This window comes from Mytilus californianus, unplaced genomic scaffold, assembly GCF_021869535.1.
Source record: "Mytilus californianus isolate M0D057914Y unplaced genomic scaffold, xbMytCali1.0.p SCAF_3, whole genome shotgun sequence".
NCBI classification, from domain to species: domain Eukaryota; kingdom Metazoa; phylum Mollusca; class Bivalvia; order Mytilida; family Mytilidae; genus Mytilus; species Mytilus californianus.
Window position 1 is genome coordinate 7,140,292 of NW_026262679.1, and position 26,072 is coordinate 7,166,363.

At 33.7% G+C, this 26,072-nt stretch overlaps 1 protein-coding gene and 1 long non-coding RNA gene across 9 annotated transcripts in view; both read right to left on the bottom strand.

Moving 5' to 3' along the window:
* Window positions 1–1,161: 1,161 nt before the first annotated feature.
* The window catches only part of LOC127733899 (AP-3 complex subunit beta-2-like), a 61,572-nt gene continuing 36,661 nt past the window's right edge, over window positions 1,162–26,072 (bottom strand). For all 6 annotated transcript variants that reach the window (XM_052243345.1, XM_052243344.1, XM_052243343.1 and 3 more), the window contains 9 exons: window positions 23,859–24,111; window positions 16,811–17,032; window positions 16,122–16,432; window positions 14,713–14,785; window positions 10,977–11,104; window positions 4,966–5,154; window positions 4,663–4,705; window positions 3,588–3,770; window positions 1,162–2,224 (listed from right to left, as the gene is read on the bottom strand). In XM_052243345.1, the coding sequence (XP_052099305.1) occupies window positions 1,935–2,224; window positions 3,588–3,770; window positions 4,663–4,705; window positions 4,966–5,154; window positions 10,977–11,104; window positions 14,713–14,785; window positions 16,122–16,432; window positions 16,811–17,032; window positions 23,859–24,111 (1,692 nt within the window). In that variant the 3' untranslated portion in view covers window positions 1,162–1,934. The remainder of the gene's footprint in view (window positions 2,225–3,587; window positions 3,771–4,662; window positions 4,706–4,965; window positions 5,155–10,976; window positions 11,105–14,712; window positions 14,786–16,121; window positions 16,433–16,810; window positions 17,033–23,858; window positions 24,112–26,072) is intronic.
* On the bottom strand, window positions 22,151–23,424 carry LOC127733900 (uncharacterized). Of its 3 annotated transcripts, none has more exons than XR_007997277.1 (4): window positions 23,238–23,424; window positions 23,040–23,105; window positions 22,776–22,841; window positions 22,151–22,445 (listed from the first exon to the last, which is right to left on the bottom strand). It is a non-coding gene; the product is annotated as an uncharacterized LOC127733900 (long non-coding RNA). The 3 variants fall into 3 exon arrangements; XR_007997279.1 differs by having other exon boundaries at window positions 23,304–23,339; XR_007997278.1 differs by lacking the exon at window positions 22,776–22,841.

A 26,072-nucleotide genomic window follows, 5' to 3' on the forward strand; every position in this document is an offset into this window, starting at 1 on the left:
ATTGGGACTGTTCTTTGAAGTTTTCTAATACTAGTATGTTAAGGGTATTTGTTTTAGGGATTGTATTGTACAATTTTCAAATATGGGTACGGTTCAGATATTCTTCATGGGGACTGTGTTTAGCTGTTTTCTAATACGGGTATGCTACAGGTATTAATAACAAGGACTGTATTTCAGCTTTTTAATACGGGTATATTAACATGTCAGTAATAGGTACTGGGTTTTACAGATTTCTTTTGTGAGTATGGTTCCGGTATTTGTCATTGCAATTGTGCTTTTAAATTTTGAATACGAGTACGTTTCAGATATTTTTGATTGGGATTGTTTATGCAGTTTTTTAATCTGGGTATATTACAGCTATTGTCATAGGTTCTGTGTTTTGAAGTTATGTAATAAAAGAATGTAACAACTTTCATAATGCCTGATTTTATAAATTTTTAAAATGGGTATGATGTGCAGATATTCTTATATGGATATTTTACAGACTTTTGTCATATTATGACAAAAGTCTGTAAAATATCCATATAAGAATATCTGCACATCATACCCATTTTAAAAATTTATAAAATCAGGCATTATGAAAGTTGTAACATTCTTTAAATGTCTTTAACAGATTTCCAATACAGGTATGTTACAGATATTTGCCTTTTGGGACTCAGTTTTGAATTTTTCTTATAACGGTATGACAAGGATATTTGTCATAGGGATTGTGTGTTGAAATACTCCAATACGGGTACGGTTCAGAAATTCTTCATGGGGACTGTGTTTTGCTGTTTTGTAATATGGATATGATACAAGTATTTATTACAGAGACTGTTTTCCTAATACGGGTAAGTAAACCTGATAGTAATAGGTTTAGTGTTTTTTTGCAAACAGGTATGTTTCAGATATTCTTCCCAAGGTTAGTGTTTTTCCTGTTTTCTAATACGTGTATACTACAGGTATTTATTAGATGGGTTGTTTTTCTGCTTTCAGACCATTAGACTGACCTAATCTCAAACTTTTAACAAATTGTTAATGGTGCCCCAAATGCCACCACAGCCAAAACAGCATATCCAAGTCTTGTTTTTTGACTCCATCAAGGTGAGACAAAAATTAACAAATATGGTATAGTTCAAGATATACTTACCACTACTGGATTGGAATTAAATGAAAACAGTGTATAAATAAATGAATTTAATTTTGGAAACTTTTCAACATATTGCACATAATATAGCACTGATTGTTTATCTATGTAATAAATTATCTTAATTATGACATCTAGAAGGGATACGAATGAATATATGTCATGTGTATGTTAAAACGAAATGTTCTGTTCAATAGTGAGCAATTACATATACTGCTCTAATTTCTGTTTTAAAGACAGGTTTTATTTTGTGCTCTTGTTAAGGGTCAGGACTGCTCAAACTCATGATGAATAATGTCTACACTTGCAATGATACAATAAAATGCATTTCTTAAATTTTAAACAGTTCTTATGCATTATCAAACAGTCACAGCTTGATATTCAAACACATTAATTGAAATTTGGTTTGGTAAGATTTATCAATAGTTATTCCCCAGCTTTAATGTATCTATCAGCAACAACACCACAACGGTCCACATGCAATATATATAATATGAATTATTTTGTGACACATAAAAAAGACATCCAATTTAAATGTTAAAAAGATACACCATCTCTGTAAGCATGTTTCTGGGTCAATTACATTGAACAACTAGACGTTTCCATTTTATCAATATAGAATTGCTCGTAAAACACAAGGTTTTTTTTCTTTCAAAACACAATTTGATTACAGTACATCAATATGTGAAGGAAACAATGCAAACAAATTTACATATAAAATCCAACAGAATGAGACATCAATACTATCAAAGGCAATACTCTTGTAACATAAGCTACTCTGTCAAAGACTTCACTCTTGTAACATGAGCTACTCTTTTACAAAAATTGACTTTAGGTCTTTGAACAACATTGAGCCTATAACCATCTTTTCACAATTAACTGTCACTTTAGCTGAGTCATCAGTCTTTTTGATACTAATTAATGTCAAAGTATTAGTAGCTACAGTCTGTGCAGCAAACTGGTAAAGTTGTGTACTTTGTGACGGGATTTGTATCACATTCGCAACTGTGTGTACACATTTACATATGCTGGTAGAATCACGTTTGTTTTCTGGAACTTTTACCATTCCTGAATTCTCATTCATTCCTCCAAGTTTACCTACAATAAAAATATAAACTATACACTGAAATGTTTTGTCTGCTGAAATACTGGAATAGCAATTCAACAATATAGTAATGAACTTTGAAATTAAGGACAAGGTCAAATTAAAGCACTGTATAAACTATAAATCAGTTGGAATGGCAAAACTCATCTGATCAGTTCAAAGCACATAAAAAAAAAATTACCACAAGACAAAAGACACAAAGTACCAATCTAAGAGAACTCCAAGAAACTGAAGCCAGTTCAACAGTACTCTGAGTTACTTAAAGCCAGTTCAAGAGTACTCCGAGTTACTAAGCCAGTTCAAGATTACTTCCAGTTACATAAAGCCAGTTCAAGAGTTCTCTGAATTACTGAAAGCCAGTTCAAGAGTACTCCTAGTTACTGAAAGATAGTTCAAGAGTACTCTGAGTAACTGAAAGCCAGTTCAAGAGTACTCCGAGTTACTGAATGCCAGTTCAAGAGAACTCCTAGTCACTGAAAGCCAGTTCAAAAGTACTACGAGTCACTGAAAGCCAGTTCAGGAGTACTCCGAGTTACTTTCATAGGGCCCTGTGGATATTCATACAATCCCCAGCTTATAACCCTAGGGGCAATAAACTGTTACTTGTATAGGGCCCTGTGGATTATCATACAATCCCGAGCTGATATCCCTAGGGGCAATAAACTGTTACTTGTATAGGTCCCTGTGGATTATCAGACAATCCCGAGCTGATAACCCTAGGGGCAATAAACTGTTACTTGTATAGTGCCCTGTGGATAATCATACAATCCCGAGCTGATAACCCTAGGGGCAATAAACTGTTACTTGTATAGGGCCCTGTGGATTATCATACAATCCCTAGGGGCAATAAACTGTTACTTGTATAGGGCCCTGTGGATTATTATACAATCCTGAGCTGATATCCCTAGGGGCAATAAACTGTTACTTGTATAGGGCCCTGTGGATTATTATACAATCCTGAGCTGATATCCCTAGGGGCAATAAACTGTTACTTGTGTCGAGCCAAGTGGATTATCATACAATCCCGTGGAGGTTTTATAACAAGAATCACAATAAACATTCTGTAACTTGCAACAAAAAATCCAATATCTAACAAAAGGGCGTTGATAATTTTGTCGAATATTCGTACATTTTCATTTTTTTTTAAATTCTTGACGTAAATCCAAGAATACACTTGGGTCAAGGACCTTTTAGAAGATATAATGACTTGAAAATATGACCATTGCCAGACATTAAAATTCTGTTTAATACAAACTGTATACCATGGGGTAGCTAGTAATATATTATATTCTGTTTAATACAAACTTTATAACTTGTGTGAGTAAATTTTCACTTTCTTTTATATAGACTTCTTACCTTGTTGTGAAGTAAATTCTCCTTCACTCATTGTATGAGGCTGTAAGAGTTCTCCAACAGGTGCTGTAATGCTAACATTAAATTTTTGGTCCATAGTACATAAGTCAAATTTGGCAGGTTGTGTTGTGTCGTTAAAGTTTATAGAAAAAACAGCAGTTGTTGTAGCTCCATCCCCTAGTGAATCTGTAAACAAGATTATAATGTTACTGGTTCTGATTTATAACAAGTTTGTACCCCAACTTTACAGTATTCTGTAAGAAGGAAGTTGAAGAGAAATGAATATAAAAATCCTTCACACAATATTTCAAGGTGCTCTGATTTGTAGTTTCCATGAAAATTTGAAAAAAAATTCATCAATTGTGATTATGTGTAAGAATATATAAGTATTAGGTACACAGGAAGTTGATGAGCAATGCACTGTCATTATGTGTAAGAATATATAAGTATTAGGTACACAGGAAGTTGATGAGCAATGCACTGTCATTATGTGTAAGAATATATAAGTATTAGGTACACAGGAAGTTGATTAGCAATAAATGTAAATATGCATCACAACCCTGATAACAAATTTCAGAAAATTATAGAAAGCTCTGACTTGTAGTTCCCAAGAAAGATTTGATTAAAATTTCATACATTGATATTATGTGTAAGAATATAGAAGTATTAGGTACAAATGAAGTATTCTGAAAAGATGAAGTTGATGAACCATGCATGTGAAAATGCATCACACACAATAGCATGCTCACATCAAACCTGGTTTCAAATTTAAGGAAGCTCTAGTTTGTAATTCCAGAGAAAAATGCAACAGATTTTCATGGGACAGTTGGACAGTCAGGGGTAAAACAGAATACCCCACCTCCAGAGTACAGGTGTAACTATATTAACAACTGTAACCTTGCGTTAGCAAATATAGTTCTTTGTTTTAAACAAATGAACTGTAAAACATGTCTTTTAATCAATGATAGATAGTTATTTAATCACAACACATCATCTCATAAATATATCTGTAGAAACTTGTCTGCTGAATAAAAGTTGTATAAATTTAAAAGTAATAAGATATATACAATGTACAAACCTATTTCAGGGAAATCTTGTATTTCCATCCCAGGCTGGAGTTTCTGGAATATAAGGATAGAGAGGTATGAATGATTTCAAATTCTTGGAAAGTAGCTTTTCTTTCCTTATCATTACTTGGTTTTCTTATATCATTGTTCTGGTTTATTGCAAAGTACATGTAGGTTAAACAGATATTTTACAAATACTCAAAATTTGACCTTTTACAAATGAAAATAAAATTATCATGTAAACCTTTGGATTTAAATCTTATAAATTTCCTGTCTGAATATAAAATTTGCATTATCCTTATTTATATACTCACTTTGTCACCGATTTTGATGGCAGATATTGCATCATCTTTATTATTAGTAAACACTAGTTCTATAGACACCATTTTTGGAGAAAAGACAGATATAGTCCTTGTAAACTTATATGATACACATAATCCATTTCCTGATATCTTGTTCAGTAACTCATAAGTTTTTGGTACAATCTGGGTAGGCTGTACAAACTGAAACAAAAGAGATTAAATGTACAATCTGGGTAGGCTGTACAAACTGAAACAAAAGAGATTAAATGTACAATCTGGAAGGCTGGACAAGCAAAATTTGCAGTACATTTCACTAAAAATAAATTCACTCTATTACATATGTAGATTACATGCATATAATAAAATGCTCTGCTGGGCGCAGCTTGATACGACCGCAGAGGTCGAACCCTGAACAGTTGGGGCAAGTATGGACACAACATTGAAGCTTGATACAGCACTGAATTTGGATTGTGATTAAATATTTGACACAACATAGGTTTCTGACACAGAATGAATGTGGTCTAAGAACTTAATTTTTTTTAATTTACCTATTCAAACCATATCATTGTTATTTGCTTTTATATATAAATCAGAAATAACCAATTTAAAATTGAAAATTTTAAATAAAAAAAAATCCCTCCCCCAAATTTTTTGAATCCCCTTATGATTCATCACCCCAAAACTCAATCCAAGCCTTCCCTTTGTGGTATGGTACCTTGCAGTACAATTTCAGAGAGATCCATACACTTGAACACAAGTTATTGTCTGGAATCTAGAAAAATGCTTGTTTTTAGGCCTCTTTTTGGCCCCAAATTCCTAAACGTTTAGGGCAATTACCCCCAAACTCAAACCCAGCTTGTTTTTTTCCCCTTCTTTGGCCCCTAATTCCTAAAATTTTGAGGCAATTACCCCCAAAATCAATCCCAGCATTCCCTTTGTGATATGGAACCTTGTGGTACAATGTCAGAGAGATCCATACACTAACACACAAGTTATGTCTGGAAGTTACAAAAATGCTTATTTTTGGCCCCTTTTTGGCCCCTAATTCCTTAACTGTTGGTACTATAACCCCCAAAATCAATCCCAACCTTCCTTTAGTGGTACTGAACCTTATGGTAAAATTTCATAGAGATCCATTAACTTAAAGTTAGAGTGCGAAAACCAATGTGTCTTCGGACAACGACAGACGACGACGTAAACGACGACAACGATGACGACGCCAACGTCATACCAATATACGACTGCAAAATTTTTTTGCAGTCGTATAAAAACCATTGAACAAATATCACCTAACATTTACAACTACATAACCTCAATTTAACTGTGAAACTTTTATAACAACACCAGTGGTCCATACAGATATACACAAAAAAGGATAAAAGGACAAAAGGTAACAGTTAATGTCCCAAGCTAAATATGACAGCTTTATTGTGTTACTAACAGCTTGTCCCAAGCTAAATAGGACAGCTTTATTGTGTAGCTAACAACTTGTCCCAAGCTAAATATGACAGCTTTTTATTGTGTAGCTAACAACTTGTCCTAAGATAAATATGACAGCTTTATTGTGTTACTAACCACTTGTCCAAGCTAAATATGACAGCTTTATTGTGTTACTAACAACTTGTCCCAAGCCAGACATGACAGCTTTATTGTGTAGTTAACAACTCGTCCCAAATTTAATATGACAGCTTTATTGTGTTACTAACAACTTGTCCCAAACCAGACATGACAGCTTTATTGTGTAACCACAACTTGTCCCAAGCCAGATATGACAGCTTTATTGTGTTACTATCAACTTGTCCCAAGCCAGACATGACAGCTTTTTTGTGTTACTAACAACTTGTCCCAAGCTAAATATGACAGCTTTATTGTGTTACTAACATCTTGTCCCAAGCTAAATATGACAGCTTTATTGTGTTACTAACAATTTGTCCCAAGCTAAATATGACAGCTTAATTGTGTTAATAACAACTTGTCCTAAACTAAATATGACAGCTTTATTGTGTTACTATCAACTTGTTCTAAGCTAAATATGACAGCTTTATTGTGTTACTAACAATTTGTCCTAAGCTAAATATGACAGCTTTATTGTGTAGCTAACAACTTGTCCCAAGCTAAATATGACAGCTTTATTGTGTTACTAGCATCTTTATCAGATAAAAACCTTTATCGAAAGGACAACTATTTTTATGAATAAATAATATTTGTTTATTTTGTTTCAAATTATTCAACAATTAAAAACTTAATGTACATGATGTATATTAAAATATTTTATGCCGGTTATTTATTATTTGACCATTTTAAAAAACTGATCAAAATTAAATACATGCAAATTCATCAGCAATATCAAAATTTGTGAAAAAAATAGGTACATGTGCCAATTAGAGGCTCTAAAAGCCTGTGTCGCTCACCTTGGTCTATGTGAATATTCAACAAAGGACACTCTCCAACATTGTAGATGAGAATAGAATTCATGACAAAAATCTCTGTTTGGTTAATCTTGTATTGCTGATCATTCAGTCTGTTTAGTTTCTCTCTATCTTCTTTAGTTTTTGCTCAAAACACAAAAGAGGGCAAAAAAATCCTCATTTAAGGGCAATCACATGCACTCCTATAAAGAGTGACAGTCTACTAACCATATCGGCAAAATTTGACTTGTTAGATTTTGCCTTGCTGATCACATTTGTGATTTAAAGTGTCTTTTTATCTATTATATTTTTTTATCATATCAGGCAAAAAGAAAAATAAAATGTTGACACAGAGATATGTCTTGCTTTTTGGCATATAAGTCAGAAAAAGACAATTTGATGGACAGCAACATGGTTTATCAATTCAGTCACTGGACCATGAACTAGTGGGCAGGGCTGAAAATAATTGTCAAACTGATATGTATTGATAGTTATGCAACTTTATACAAAATATCATTAATCTATCACAAGTATTTCTTATCAAACTGACTTAAGCAGAAAGTTTAACATTGAAAACTGCTAAATAATTCAAAGTCACTGGACTGTGACTTAGGGAGCAGGGCCTCAAAAAAATTGTCAAACTGATATGAACTGATAGTAATGCAACTTCATACAACATATCATTGATCTATCACAAGTTATTCTTTTCAAACTAACTTAAGCATAAAACGTAACATTGAAAATTGCTAATTAAATCAAAGTCACTGGACCATGGCCTAGGGAGCAGGGCCTCAAAATAGTCCTCAAACTGATATGAACAGATAGTAATGTGACTTCATACAAAATATCATTGATCTATCACAAGTAGATCCTTTCAAAATAACTTAAGCAGAAAACTTAACATTGAAAATTGCTAATTAATTCAAAGTCATTGGACCATGACCTAGCCAGCAGGGCCTCAAAATAGTCATCAAACTGTATATGTATTGACAGAAATGCAACTTTCTATTAAATATCAATGATCTATCACAAGAAGGAAGTTCCTATCAAACTAACTTAAGCAGAAAACTTAACATTGAAAATTGCTAATTGATTAAAAGTCGCTGGACCATGTCCTAGGGAGCATGGCCTCGAAATAGTCGTCAAATTAATATGTATCGATAGTAATCCAACTTTATATTAAATATCAATGATCTATCACAAGTAGTTCCTATCAAACTAACTTAAGCAGAAAACTTAACAATTGTTGACGCCTTTGGCGCAGCTGTCACGACAGCTGTCACAGGAAAAGCAATTCCTATGTCTTGCTTTCCACGACTTTTGTCGCAGGCGAGACAAAAAATGGTAAAACTCGTCATTAAAGGGCAATAACTCCAATAAGGAATCGTCAAATGATTTCCTCCATATGCTCTTTATTGTAGATCTTGTCTTGCTGATCAATTTTGCTTATTTAAGTTTCTATCTATCTATTATAATTTTTAAGATATAAGGCAAAAACGCAAAAAATTGGTGAAAATCATCATCAAAGGGCAATAACCCTAATAAGAAGTCAACTGACGAATTTGACCATGATGAGTTATTTGTAGATCTTGTCTTGTTGATCATTTTTGCTCATTTAAGTTTCTATTTATCTATTATAATTTTTAAAAAAAATAAGGCAAAAACGCAAAAATTAGGTAATAAGAGTGCACACGTGAAATGTCTTGCCTGCTTTACTGACCATGGATTTTATGTTGATAGTCCTAAATATAAAGTTTTACTACAAGTATGAAATAAACTTAACATGATCTAGGAAAATGAGGTCAAGGTCAGATAAACCAAGCCAGAAATACTTGTACACCTTTCAATCATTTAATTCACTGAATATAATGAACTTATTGCTTTTAGTATACAAGAAACAGACCAAACCCTGAAAACTTCATATTAACAAATGAACCATGAAAATGAGGTCAAGGTCAGATGAACCCTGCCAGACAAACATGTTTACCTTTCAATCATTCCATGCATCACATATAAGTGGCCTATTGCATATAGTATCTACGAAACAAACTTAACCAGGAAAACTTAACATTGACCAATGAACCATGAAAATGAGGTCAAGGTCAGATGATACCTGCCAGACAGACATACACATCTTACAATCATTCCATACACAAATTAAAGTTGACCTATTGCTTAAAGTTTAAGAAAAACAGACAAAAACACAAAAACTTAACATTGAGCAATGAACTGTGAAAATGAGGTCAAGGTCATAGAAACCTGCCAGACGGACATGTACATCGTAAAATATTGCCATACACCAAATACAGTTGACCTATTGCATACAGAATTAGAAAAACAGACCATAACACAAAAACTTAACTTTAACCACTTAACCATGAAAATGAGGTCAAGGTCAGATGACACCTGCCAGTTGGACATGTACACCTTACAATCATTCCATATACCAAATATAGCAGACCTATTGCTTATAGTATCTGAGATATGGACTTGACCAAAAAAACTTAACCTTGTTCACTGATCCATGAAATGAGGTCGAGGTCAAGTGAAAACTGTCTGACAGGCATGAGGACCTGGCAAGGTACGCACATACCAAATATAGTTATCCTATTACTCATAATAAGAGAAAAATTAACATTACAAAAAATATTTTCTTTTCTTTTCGAGTAGTCACTGAACCATGAAAATGAGGTCAAGGACAATGAACATATGACAGATGGAAACTTCATAACATAAGGCATCTATATACAAAGTATGAAGCATCCAGGTCTTCTACCTTCTTAAATATTAAGTTTTGAGGCTGCTGCCGCCAACACCGGATCACTATCCCTGTCTCGCTTTCTGTGAAAGAAGTCGCAGGCTCGAAAAAAATCATCATCAAAGGGCAATAACTCTAAGGAGTCGACTGACAATTTCGACCAGGTAGACTTATTTGTAAAACTTGTCTTGCTGATCATTTTTGCTTATTTAAGTTTCTATCTATCTATTATAATTTTAAAGATATAAGACAAAAACACAAATAATTGGTAACAAGAATGTGTCCATATTACACGGATCCCCCACTCGCATTATCATTTTCTATGTTCAGTGGACTGTGAAATTGGGGTCAAAACTCTAATTTGATATTAAAATTAGAAAGATCATATCATAGGGAACATGTGTACTAAGTTTCAAGTTGATTGGACTTCAACTACCTTGACCAAAAACTTTAACCTGAAGTGGGACAGACGGATGGACTGACGGATGGACAGACTAACAATTGGACTACTATCGTAGGTGGAGCATGAAAAACATCATCAAAGGGCAATAACTCTAAAAAGGAGTCGATTGACTATTTGTCTTGCTGATCATTTTTGCATTTTAAAGTTTCTATCATAGTTTTCAAGATAATAGGAAAAACTGAAAAAAAAAGGTAAAATTTGTCATTTAAGGACATTAACTCTTGAGCCCCCCCCCCCCCTCTAAGGAGCTTCATTTATGATTAATCCATACTTTTTACCTGTGCCACTACAAATTTTGTCTAGTTTGGGGGCCCATGGGCCCCTTTTTTTCAAAATCCTGGATCCGCATCTGAAAAGTACATATAAAAACATAATTAATTTGTACAAAACTTACGTTCATACTACTAGTTGCTGACATTCCTTTATCACTAATAGACATATTACTTAGGCTACCAGCCATACTGGGTGTCAACATGTCCCCTGGTGTTCCTGTTGAACTGGTCAATGCCCCATTAGGTCCAACTGTCAACATGGTAAACACTATATTACTCATAATATTTTAATACAAGATACATATAACAGTAAATATAAAATAGTTGACATGATACACTTCATTAACAGTTGGTGCTCTCAATACAAAAGTCCCTATTTTTGTGTAATAATTATTCAAATTTGTTTAAATAGGCAGTACTGACATGATTGTACAGATTAAAAGAACAGAGTTCCGAGTTCCAATGTCCCCCGCGTTGCACATATTTTTTCTATCCAAGGAACTAGGGCAATAACTAAAAAAAAACTTTTTTTTTTGTTCTTTAAAACAATTTATAAATATCTTAGAGAAATGAAGGCTTCAGAGCAAATGCAATGCAATTTCCTTTATAATTAATTTTTCCAAGGGACATAACGCATTAAAAATGTTTGATTGGCACTGATTTACAAACTCATCAAAATCATCGATGATATAACCTATAATATAAATTTCATAAAAATCTGGCAAGAATTGTACACATGAGAGCCCTAACAATGCAATTTTCCATATGATCAATATTTCAAAGGGACATAACTCTTTTAAAAAAAATTGATCAGCACTGATTTTCAAATTTGTCTGAGATATTGATGATATAAACCTATAATATAAATTTCATAAAAATCTCGTAAGAATTGTACACACAAGAGTGCTAACAATGCAATTTTCCATATAATCAATATTTCCAAGGGGCATAACTCTTTTTAAAAAATAATTGATCGGCACTGATTTTCAAACTCTTTAAAGACATTCCTGATATAAATTTATGATATAAGTTTCATAAAAATCTGGCAGGAACTGTACACATGATAGCGCTCACAAGACCTGATGGACAGACAGCTGATGTACAGTGTTTCTATGTCCCCCCATAGTGCTGCGCCGGGGACAAAAAGCCAAGGGAAATACAAAACAAAATAGTTTACAGAAAATAAATTCTGATGCTAAAAGGAGGATCACAGAAATAATGTGTAACACAAAGGAAATCATTGTAAGAGAGTGAAAACTCATAGCCAGTTCAAAAGAACCTCTCAAAAAACTCACAGCACTTAAAAACAACCTTTCACAAAACTCACAGCTACTTAAAAACAACCTCTCACAAAACTCAAAACCACCAAAAAAAACAACCTCTCACAAAACTCACAGCCACTTAAAAATAACCAAACACAAAACCCTCACAGCCACTTAAAAATAACCAAACACAAAACCCACAGCCACTTAAAAATATCCTCTCACAAAACTCAAAGCTACATAAAAATAACCTCTCACAAAACTCACAGCCACTTAAAAACAACCTTTCACAAAACTCACAGCTACTAAAAACAACCTCTCACAAAACCCACAGCCACTTTAAAACAACCTCTCACAAAACTCACAGCTACATAAAAAATAACCTCTCACAAAACTCACAGCCACTTAAAAACAACCTTTCACAAAACTCACAGCTACTAAAATAACCTCTCACAAAACTCACAACCACATAAAAACAACCTATCACAAAACTCACAGCTTCTTAAAAACCTCTCACAAAACTCACAACCACTAAAAAACAACCTCTCACAAAACTCAAAATCACTTAAAAACAACCTCTCACAAAACTCACAGCTACATAAAAATAACCTCTCACAAAACTCACAGCCACTAAAAAAACAACCTTTCACAAAACTCACAGCTACTTAAAACCAACCTCTCACAAAACTCACAACCATTTAAAAAAACATATCACAAAACTCACAGCTACTTAAAAACCTCTCACAAAACTCACAACCACTAAAAAACAACCTCTCACAAAACTCACAATCACTTGAAAACAACCTATCACAAAACTCACAGCTACCTAAAAACTACCTCTCACAAAATTCACAACCACTTAAAAACAAACTATCACAAAACTCACAGCTACATAAAAACAACCTCTCACAAAACTCACAACCACTAAAAAACAACCACTCACAAAACTCACAGCCACTTAAAAACAACCTTTCACAAAAACTCACAGCTACTTAAAAATAACCTCTCACAAAACTCACAACCACTAAAAAACATCCTCTCATAAAACTCACAGCCACTTAAAAATAACCTAACACAAAACCCACAGCCACTTAAAAACAACCTCTAACAAAACTCACAACTACATAAAAACAACCTCTCACAAAACTCACAACCACTTAATAACAACCTATCACAAAACTCACAGCTACTTAAAAATAACCTTTCACAAAACTCACAGCCACTTAAAAACAACCTCTCATAAAACTCACAGCTACTTAAAAATAACCTCTCACACGACTCACAACCACTAAAAAACAACCTCTCACAAAACTCACAGCCACTTAAAAATAACTTAACACAAAACCAGCAGCCACTTAAAAACAACCTTTCACAAAACTCACAATCACTTAAAAACAACCTATCACAAAACTCACAGCTACTTAAAAACAACCTCTTACAAAACTCACAACCGCTAAAAAACACCTTCTCACAAAACTCACAGCCACTTAAAAACAACCTTTCACAAAACTCACAGCTACTTAAAAAACAACCTCTCACAACCACTAAAAAACAACCTCTCACAAAACTCACAGCCACTTAAAAATAACCTAACACAAAACCCACAGCTACTTAAAAATAACCTTTCATAAAACTCACAGCCACTAAAAAAACAACCTATCATAAAACTCACAGCTACTTAAAAACAATCTCTCACAAAACTCAAAGCCACTTAAAAATAATCTCTCACAAAACTCACAGCTACATAAAAACAACCTCTCACAAAACTCACAACCACTTAAAAACAACCTATCACAAAACTCACAGCTACTTAAAAATAACCTTTCACAAAACTCACAGCCACTTAAAAACAACCTCTCATAAAACTCACAGCTACTTAAAAACAATCTCTCACAAAACTCAAAGCCACTTAAAAATAACCTCTCACAAAACTCACAGCCACTTAAAAATAAACTCTAACGAAACTCACAGCTAGTTCAAAATAACCTCTCACAAAACTCACAGCCAAGTTCAAAAGGACACAGAGATTTGTATCACCTTTATGTAATTTTGATAGTACATGTGTATAATGCTAATGTTGAAATCAAAATGGCAATACTTTAACATGTATAAAACTATGCAAATCTTCATGGTCAATGAACCATGACTGGAGGCCTAGGATCAAAATCTCTCCGTGGAAATGAGAAATGCCAATACAAACACAACTATTACTGCATACTAAATACTAAATAGACTTTAATCGTAAGTGGTTCCATATAAACTGAATTTAACACAAACTTTAATATGTAAACTTAGCAGAAGTTTCAAAGTCAATAGACTGAGAGGACAGGGGCCAAATTATTTTGTGATTATCTGCTAATGCCAAAGTTTTACTTTTTATACTTGAATGAGGCTAGACAAGAACTCTCACAGCATGTTCAAAATAACCCTCATAAAAAACACAAGTTACAGTCATATGATACTTCAGTTTTAAAAAATAAATAGAGAATGTGTCCATGGGACACAGATGATGCCCCCCTTGCATATAACATTATAAAGGGACATGAAGCAGCACTTATTATTACTTCGATGAGACTTATGTACTAAATTAACCTACATGCATCATCTAAATCTAACAGTAAATCTTCTTTCTTCTTAGAAATCTCTTTTTCTTTTGTCTTTGGTTGTTTCTGAAGTAACAAGTAAAAGAACAATGATTGGGCTCCTGAAATTACATAAATCCTTTCAAAACTAAATTAATTCTATAAAAAAAATAATATGGCAAATAGTGTAACCACTTCAAAGCAGCAATGTCACTTGTCAAGTTACTTGGTAAAGCTGTTGCAGGAAGATCTCAAAATAAAGTTTTTTCGGAAACTGCTTTTCACAAATGCAAGAAATTGCAAGGCCTAAAATAAATATGCAAGATTGATGGCTGCTTGATCATGTTAATTTCCACACCAAATAGTACATCATGTAATATAAAAAACACATGTGAATGATATATGAATATACTATGCTTTGTTAACATGCTAGTTTGCAAGGTATCATTTCTGAGGAAAACACGTAACCAACCCTCCACTCCAAGCTTTGTTAACATGCTAGTTCACAAGGTATTATTTCTGAGGAAGACAAGTAACCAACCCTCCACCCCAAGCTTTGTTAACATGCTGGTTCACAAGGTATCATTTCTGAGGAAGACATGTAACCAACCCTCCACTCCAAGCTCTGTTTACATGCTGGTTCACAAGGTATCATTTCTGAGGAAGAGACGTAACCAACCCTCCACTCCAAGCTTTGTTAACATGCTGGTTCACAAGGTATCATTTCTGCGGAAGACATGTAACCAACCCTCCACTCCAAGCTTTGTTAACATGCTGGTTCACAAGGTATTATTTCTGAGGAAGACACATACCCAACCATACACTTCAAAACCAACTACAGCTGTCCGCAAAGCGACTTAAACCCCCCAACTTAGCATTGAGAGAATGACATTTTGAGATATTTATCTTTCAGCTTAAGAGTTCAAGGGTCAAGGTGACCTGATTTTGATATTTGACACATCCCAATCCCATGATGTTTCTGCATACAAAGTTTTGTCAATCTAAGTGCTATGGAACAAAAGTTATGCACAGAACACAAATCAGACAATGTTTTAGTATCATAGGGGTCAAAGGTCAAAGTCAAGGTCAGAGTGACCTGACTTTGGTATATAATTCACCTCCTCCCATTATACAAAGTTTTCCCAACCTAAGCTCTATGGTACAAAAGTTATGTGCAAGACACAAATCAGGTAATGTTTTACTATCATAGGGGTCAAAGTTAAGGCCAGAGTGACCTGACTTTTATACATTACACACTACCATTCCATGATGCATCAGCATGCAGATTTTGTAAAGCTATGCATTCTTTTTTTCTCACTTAAGCTAAAGAAAATGGAATAAATGAAAAGAATGGAAATAAAATTATTTTTGTGGATTTCCAATGGAAAAAGGATGTAAAAAATAATCTAGACAAGGCATTTACCTTTGGCTGGGGTTTATACTTTGGTTTGACTTCCTCCTCACTTTCATCGCTATCCTCCACTGAACTATCCTCATCATCAGAATCTTCATCCAAGGATTCATCACTTTCTACAGGGCGTTTAACTTTAACTTCTTCCTTTTTCTTTCCAGTAAATTTAGCCAGTTTTTCATCTAAATCTGAATCTTCCTCTTCACTCTCTTCTTCTGATGATGACTTTTCATCTGAACTTTCATCTACATCTTCATTGTCACTTTCTGCTTCATCATCACTTTCTTCATCACTATCCTCATCCTCACTCGATTCTGTTTCATCTGTAGTAAATCAAATGAAGTTAAGATAATACATCAAATAAACAATACTTTATTTATGAGAAGCAAATCATAGTTAGAGTAATGTATCAGAAAATGATTGGGGAATGTGTCCATGGAACACAGATGATGCCCCCGCTTGCATATTACATTATAAAGGGACATAACTCAAGAACGGTAAAAGTGACGCTACCCAAATTTGAACTTAGCTGAGTTTTGTGGTAATAAACATTGTGTATAAGTTTCATAACATTTGGTTGAGGCAAACTTAAGTTAGAGAAAGGAAACAAAAAATTCAGCAATTTTCCATTTGTAAAGGGGCATAACTCTAAAGCGGTAAAAGTGACCACCAAAATTCAATCTTGAACTGTGTTTACATACCAACTGAACTAGACTCATCAGAATAAAAAGATTTTTCTTTCTTGACTACTTTCTTTCTATCTCTGACTTTAGGTTTGGATGGTTCATCAAACAGACTTGGTAGTTCCATGTTTCTAACAGAGGAATCTGGAGCTACTTCAGGCCAGTCTGGTAATTCTTGGTAGCCTGTAGCTCTGGTGTTCAGTATGTGGGACAGGGTACCCAGTTGAAACTGTTCACGATCTGAAAAAGTCCAATTAAAAGGTAAAAATATGACTATTGTGATTTCATGAATACCTGCATACAGATGATGTATCAGATATCAGAGTTCTTATCATTGCTATTCTCATCCAGTTGCATTATTCACAATAATTTCTGAATTTATAGTATCGGTATATCAGTCAGGGGAATTACTGAAATAAGTGATGTAAAACTCACTTATTTAAGTAGCAAATTCGAAATTTTGTCACAAATTGTGATTTTGTAGTTTTACCAAAATTTTAAACATATAGCGATAGGTTTAGATTATATGGGTCATTTTCAAAAAATGTTGAATTTTGAAATTTTGAAATTGATTTAAAGTTACTTATTCAAACATCCCTCATCATAATCAAATCAAAACAAACAGTACTTATAGAACAACATATAAAAAGATGCAATCTTGATAATGTCATACAAGAATATATTGAAACAATTTTTGATGGGTAGTGCAATATTTTGTCTCTCCTGTTACCATGTTCCATAGAAATTAAGGGTTATTTAGAAAAGGTTTTGATAAAATTTTAAGCTTGTTTTTCGTAGCCAATAAGATGGTTTTCAAGAGTAAAAACTTCTATATATATTCATTCTGTGAATAATAGATTATTTGCCAATCTTCCATGTTGTACTGAAAAATGCCTATAAAAATTGGTTTTCAAAGGTTATAAAAATAACCACCAGTAATGAAAGTCTAAGGTAGCAATTCATAATGTTCAGCATTTTTTCTCTCTTTCAAATAAACCCAACATCAAGGAAATCTCTCGCACGTTGGTTTACTTTTGTCTTTATTCTATTGGTAACAGGAACGTATGTTAATGATATATCACTATATTAAGTTCTATCCTGTTACCTTTTTGTCTATCCTGTTACCGATAGCAGTATTGCACATGCAAATGCTAAATTGCAAATATTAAGACGTTATAACCTTTAGATGAGTTCAAACAATGAAACATTTCCTTATGTGTGCAACTATATGTTATTATAAACTTTTTAAAGACGTTTCTATCTACTAATGTCTATCCTGTTACTGTAACCATAGCAACCATAGTAACAGGATAGACATAACAGGATAGACACAAATTTCTTCATTTTTGAATGCTGTTGTGAAATAACTACTCCCTATGATGAAGTGATAATGTTTTTCTGTTGTGATTTTGGTTTCCAACACGTTATTGCACTTTTTGTAAGTATAATATTGGAGTAATTAATCAATATGTTGGTAACAGCATAGACATGACAAAAAAGTACCCATTGTTTTTTTTCACTAAATATCTTGAAATTTTTTTTCTCTACACTGTTATACAAGAAACGTGCTGTGTTAAATTTTAGGTTACTTTGCGCTTTTGAAATCAACACTAATCAGTTCAATATTCATATGGAGAAAAATTTAACGGCTGATTAAAGTAGCGGTAACAGGATGGACATGAACTTCATGTACGCTGATTGAATATAGTTTGTAGAAAAAATGTTACATATAATAATAAAGACGCTGCGATTTTTCGTTAAGAGTTATTATTTACGTTCTAAAAAAGTCCCTTTTGCAGATATCAAGGCCATCAGAAAATAGGAAAAAAATCATTCAAAATGTGTTACTCGGACACTGTACACACATAAATTACGCCAAAATCGGACTTAAATGTATTTTAATCTTATCAAAATAGATCTAAGTCGTGTTTATTATTAATGTTCTGACTCATAAATCCTACAAACTTTCATTTAAACACTTACAACTGCATTTTCCATTAGAAATAAAAACAAGAGTGCACACGCTGAAATGTCTCGCCTACTGTACTGACCATTGATTTTATGTTGATAGTCCTACATATAAAGTTTTACTACAAGTATCACATTAACATTTATGGTCCAAGAAAATGAGGTCAAGGTCAGATAAACCAAGCCGGATATACATGTATACCTTTAATACAATCCCTCCATACACATAATATAGATGACCTATTGCTTATAGTATAAAAGAAACAGACCAAACCATGGAAATTCTATATTGACCAATGAACCATGAAAATGAAGTCAAGGTCATTTGAACCCTGCCAGACAGACATGTACACATTAAAATCATTCCAAATATAGTTGACCTATTGCTTAAGGTATCTAAGAAAAAAGTTAACCAGGAAAACTGAACATTGACCAATCAACCATGAAAATGAGGTAAAGGTCAGATGATACCTGCCAGACAGACATATACACAAATAAAAAACATGAATGCCTTTTACATAATCTACAAAATGCAAATTCAGAACTGGCAAGAGGCATAATCATTGAATTTTGATTATAGGAAAACAGAGAAGAACCAACCCATGCATCCCTACTCAAAAGAGAATCACAAAGAAAAGTTGATATTAGTTGAGAATTAAAGAAGTAGTTTATCAGTCGACTGTTAACTGCATAGCTTCTAAATACATACAATACCCAGGGTTTCCTGATTCTCTAAATACATACAATACACAGAGTTTCCTGATTCTCTAAATACATACCATACCCAGGGTTTCCTGATTCTCTAAATACATACCATACCCAGAGCTTCCTGATTCTCTAAATACATACAAAACCTAGAGTTTCCTGATACTCTAAATACATACAATACCCAGAGCTTCCTGATTCTCTAAATACATACAATACCCAGAGTTTCCTGATTCTCTAAATACATACCATACCCAGGGTTTCCTGATTCTCTAAATACATACCATACCCAGAGCTTCCTGATTCTCTAAATACATACAATACCCAGAGTTTCCTGATTCTCTAAATACATACCATACCCAGGGTTTCCTGATACTCTAAATACATACCATACCCAGGGTTTCCTGATTCTCTAAATACATACAATACCCAGAGTTTCCTGATTCTCTAAATACATACCATACCCAGAGTTTCCTGATTCTCTAAATACATACCATACCCAGAGTTTCCTGATTCTCTAAATACATACAATACACAGAGTTTCCTGATATTCTAAATACATACAATACCCCGAGTTTCCTGATATTCTAAATACATACAATACCCAGAGATTCCTGATTCTCTAAATACATACCATACCCAGAGTTTCCTGATACCTCTGCATTATTTGTTCATCAAGTGAAATCTTTTGTTCTATTCTTAAAAATACAAGGCAAAAGTAGAGCTATGAGGTATTGCTCACTAATGATACCTCTCTTTAAGTATTCTGTAAATGACAACACACAACACTGCAAAGCATGTTCACAATAGAAAGTTTTAGGAAGCTCTTATTTGTATTATGTAGAAAAATGTGACAGAAAATTCATACATGGCCAGTATTTGTTTGAAAGATGTATTAATATTCTGTATACAGGAAGTTGATGAGTGATGAAACTATGTCACAGTGAACATATAGTATGCTGCAGTGATCGGGAAGGACGTGCGCCATGGGCCAATTGCGCTTTTCGACCATAAATGGTGCATAGGGTGACAAATGTAAGCGCCCAACTGGCGCACGATATTTTTCACTTTGTTTTTAAACTTTAGATATCGTAAAATGGATTTCCGATCGTGAATCGTGTCGCCATGTGTGTGTACAAAACTGTGTAGTGTTCCCTCCAATGATAGGAGCACCACCTATTGATTTTTGGGACGTCTCGGGCCTTTTTCTATGGTTATAATAGCAACATGCGTTATAACTGATTACCCAAAATACGTAATAAACCATCATTCATGATATAAATTTTTATATACAACTTTAAATTTGTGAAATTTGGCTAGTACAGTCGAAAATTTTTCTCTTATTATAATCTTTTAAGTAAGCTTGCTATTATTTCGATTGAAAAACCTAAAAGCCTTTTTATGAATGTAGTATTTGTTTCCATAAAAGGTGCTTAACTGTCCTTGTCAATTTTTTGGTCTTTGGCTCGTTTGAACATTTTGTAAACATGCCTTCAGCGAATTGTTGTTGTGTCTTATCAATTAACGTTACTCTCTACTGTTATTCTTGTCATCACGATGAAGTAATAATAATACAAGAAGTGCAGAGGAAATGCCAAAAACGTCCTGGAATAAAGTATGGCAATCGACGAAGACCCAAATTTAATGTAAAGAAAAACATGAACATGAACAAGGCAACAGTACCAGTTGTAAATAAAGGTTATCGTAAATATTGCCCGGTTTGGAAGAAATTATTGTATATTCATTGAAATTGAAATTACAAAGCACAGGAACAATATCCATGATATAAATTAGAATCATACAGGTACTGTAAGTACCACTGCCTCGTTACTGAAATATACTTTTTATTTTTTAATTATTTATTGTAAACAAATGGCCCACTCATTTGACAACATGGCCCATTAATTCTAAAAATGGCCCATTGAATTTTTTTTATGGGGGCCCTGGGCCCATAGAGAAAAAATCCTTCAAGATCACTGTGCTGACATGAGACCTGATAATAAATTTCAAGAAACTATTATTTGTAGTTTCCTAGAGTAATGTGCAAAATTTTATGGCCATAAAACATAGAGTATATAATTGTTCGGATTACAGGAATTTGAGCAGCGACGAATCTTCTGATTACAGGAAGTTGATCATTGATGAATCTTCTGATTACAGGAAGTTGATAAGTGACGAATTTTCTGTTTATAGGAAGTTGGTCAGTGACAAATCTTCTGATTACAGGAAGTTAATCAAGGATGAATCTTCTGATTACAGGAAGTTGATCAGTGATGAACCATGCAGGACAGTATAGCATACTAACATGAAGTCTGGTAAATCATTTCAGGAAACTATTATTTAAAGTTCCTGGGAAAAATGTGACAGAAATTTATTGGGACTGATGGACATATATACAAACAGAGAGACAATAGGAAAACAGTATACCCCTTTCTTTGGAGTAGGGTTCAGAGTGGAGCCATCAAAATCAAATGAGCCTTTGATAAGATGTTGTGACATAATTTGATCTACAAGCCACAGAAGTATTTTTTACACTTTGCCAATACATGAGGAGGTAATATGTAGCCTGGACAATCTTAAACCTGAAGTATTATCTTTAAACTTTGCCAATACATGTGGAGGTAATATGTAGCCTGGACAATCTTAAACCTGAAGTATTATCTTTAAACTTTGCAAACACATGTGGAGGTAATATGTAGTCTGGACAATCTTAAACCTGAAGTATAATCTTTAAACTTTGCCAATACATGTGGAGGAATATGTAGCCTGGCCAATCTTCAACCTGAAGTATGATCTTTAAACTTTGCCAATACATGTGGAGGAAAAGGTAGCCTGGCCAATCTTCAACCTGAAGTATTATCTTTAATCTTTGCCAATACATGTGGAGGAATAGGTAGCCTGGACAATCTTCAACCTGAAGTATTATCTTTAAACTTTGCCAATACATGTGGAGGAATATGTAGCCTGGCCAATCTTCAACCTAAAGTATTATCTTTAAACTTTGCCAATACATGTGGAGGAATATGTAGCCTGGCCAATCTTCAACCTGAAGTATTATCTTTAAACTTTGCCAATACATGTGGAGGAATAGGTAGCCTGGACAATCTTCAACCTGAAGTATTATCTTTAAACTTTGCCAATACATGTGGAGGAATAGGTAGCCTGGCCAATCTTCAACCTGAAGTATGACCTTTAAACTTTGCCAATACATGTGGAGGAAAAGGTAGCCTGGACAATCTTCAACCTGAAGTATTATCTTTAAACTTTGCCAATACATGTGGAGGAATAGGTAGCCTGGACAATCTTCAACCTGAAGTATTATCTTTAAACTTTGCCAATACATGTGGAGGAATATGTAGCCTGGCCAATCTTCAACCTAAAGTATTATCTTTAAACTTTGCCAATACATGTGGAGGAATAGGTAGCCTGGCCAATCTTCAACCTGAAGTATTATCTTTAAACTTTGCCAATACATGTGGAGGAATAGGTAGCCTGGACAATCTTCAACCTAAAGTATTATCTTTATACTTTGACAAAACATTTGGAGGAATATGAAGCCTGGCCAATCTTCAACCTGAAGTATTATCTTTAAACTTTGCCAATACATGTGGAGGAATATGTAGCCTGGCCAATCTTCAACCTAAAGTATTATCTTTCAACTTTGCCAATACATGTGGAGGAATATGTAGCCTGGCCAATCTTCAACCTGAAGTATTATCTTTAAACTTTGCCAATACATGTGGAGGAATAGGTAGCCTGGACAATCTTCAACCTGAAGTATTATCTTTAAACTTTGCCAATACATGTGGAGGAATAGGTAGCCTGGACAATCTTCAACCTGAAGTATTATCTTTAAACTTTGCCAATACATGTGGAGGAATAGGTAGCCTGGCCAATCATAAACCTTAAGTATAATCTTTAAACTTTGCCAATACATGTGGAGGAAAAGGTAGCCTGGCCAATCTTCAACCTGAAGTATTATCTTTAAACTTTGCCAATACATGTGGAGGTAATAGGTAGCCTGGCCAATCTTAAACCTAAAGTATAACCTTTAAACCTGATTCCAACACAGGTGGAGGTTTTGAAGTTGAGACAATCTTAAACCTGATGTATTACCTTTAAACTTTGATTCCATAACACATGCAGGTTTAGTAGACAGAAACATAGTAATAGCATAGTTTGCTGGATTACTTGGTTCTTTAAACTTGATTCCAATACAGGTGAAGGTTTAGTAGCAGAGACAATCTTAAACTTGAAGCATTACCTTTAAACTTGATTCCAATACAGGTGAAGGTTTAGTAGCGGAGACAATCTTAAACTTGAAGCATTACCTTTAAACTTGATTCCAATACAGGTGGAGGTAGCCGATACAATCTTAAACCTAATGTATTACCTTTAAACTTTGATTCCAACACAGGTGCAGGTTTAGTAGCCAGGAAAATCTTTTTAGCATACTTTGCTAGAGCACTTGGTTTTTCTCCTGGTAAAATCATTTGACGCAGAAATCTACATCTATCTCTAATGTCGTAGTTCTGATCGTACTTGGCTAGATTGAACACATACTGACACAGTAGTTTGGTCTGTTTAGGGTTGGTAATACACAGTTTGGCAGCTAAGTTAATTATCTGTAATTTCACTATATCCTCCTAAAATTAACATAATTTTAATTTTCAGCTGGTTATATCAGGTAAGGAATTTTACAATAATTAAACAATTTAATATTCAAACATTTACCTAAAGATACAGATTTTATGTGAAGAATTGGTAAAACAAAATCAGTTAATCAAACCTCAAATTATTAAAATAAATGTGTCAATTCAATAATACATTATTTGATATGAGTTTTTATACAAATATGTCATGCTTACAAGGGGTATTTGCCAAAAATACCAAAAACAAATTTAGCTGTTAGGCAAGGGAAATTTGTTTACCTCAAAACTGGTATTTTTGGCAAATACCCCTTGTAAGCATGATATAATTGTTTAATTCCACCGATTGCTTTTTGTATCCATCTTGACCTCAGAATTTTTATTGTACTGAGGTATGCTATGGAGTTTCTGCTTGACTATAATTTTTGTATGTGTAATGGTATTCAGCTGTTCCTTGCTGTCCAATCATCCTGTTTCTAAACTAAACTGTAAATAGCTTAGTATCAAATTTGTATTGTATGACATAATGGATTTTGTGTGTGACAAATCAAATGACACAAACCAATGACAAAGTCAGACAACAATTGTGACTTCATCAGGTCAAACAACTAACTGTGTGACAAACTCAAATGACACAAAATCCTAGCACAAAATGTGATTTCAAGATGAAGAATAGCAATAAAAGTTTTAAAAAATAAACAACTACCTACAATATACGTGTCTATATGCTGGGGGTCCTTCTTTGAATTTCTGTTGGATATAAGTTCTCAGAACTAATAGTGACTTCAGGATGAAGAACAACTATAAAAGTTGCATTCCTTTGTTGTGTGTTACTCAATACCCTATATATCAGTAGATTGTGTTATAACATATCGTATTGTCTCTTGTACATTTACTCCATAACATTTTGTATTTTCATACTTGTATAAGTCGATCATGATTTTCTTTCCATGTTTTTTTTTGAGTAAATTCATCTTCGGAAGTCGTGTTATTTTTAGACATGGTATTTCCCATCTGCCGTTGTATTTGCCAGCAAATACCCAGGCACATGGAATTCCCTAATGACAAATACACCGGCAGAGAAAAGAAAATCTCAATATATAGAAAATTGGTGAAAAATACCATTTCTCTCATCCTATCAAAATACAGCATTATTACCTAAGGTGGAATTAAATAAAATATTCTAATTGATTGATTTTAGGCCAATTAAAATTAATTGATAAATTTTCATCCCCACCTGCCCCTCTGAAATCGTCCTGCCCTGAATTTTTTTATTTTTAAAAGTTTATGATTTTAGATTTTGCTCAATGCCATTACTGGTAACCACTGCTAATTTCTTTTCATACAAAAATTCCTGATGCACATTTTGATTTTCCTATTTCTTTCAGTAATTTAACAAAGTAAGTAAGTCAACATATTCTGCTACTCTATGATGCAATTATTGTCTTCCAAGAATAGAGATTGATAACGGGAAGGGCATGAAAAATTCGGGGTTACAAGTAAATAGGCGGTGTCCAAGAATGCAAATCGCGGCATGTCACAAATTTCAGTGATTAGAAAACCCATGTATTTTTCTATTTATACAATGACTTTGTGTTAGGAAATTTGGACTGTGAATGATATTTAAAGCGAAAGAATCATCAAACACATTAAACAAAAAACATGACTCGAATAATGAAATTGACACAAGCACAAACTTGTGGGATTTATGATCGACTGAGTACAAAAAGTCGGCCAATGTACACAATGTATTATAGCAAGCCCTTAGATTTACCCCAAGGCTGTCGTTTTTTTTTATGACAAACAGCAAACGCCCACTGTCCCCAGCCCTCAATAGAGTCATTAAACAACTTCTTCTTTTTGGTTAAGTTCATGTTTTACATTGTTATTATATTTGCACCTTGCATAAGAATCTTAAAAGCATCAAACTTAGTATTTCGAGTCAACACAGTTTGAGT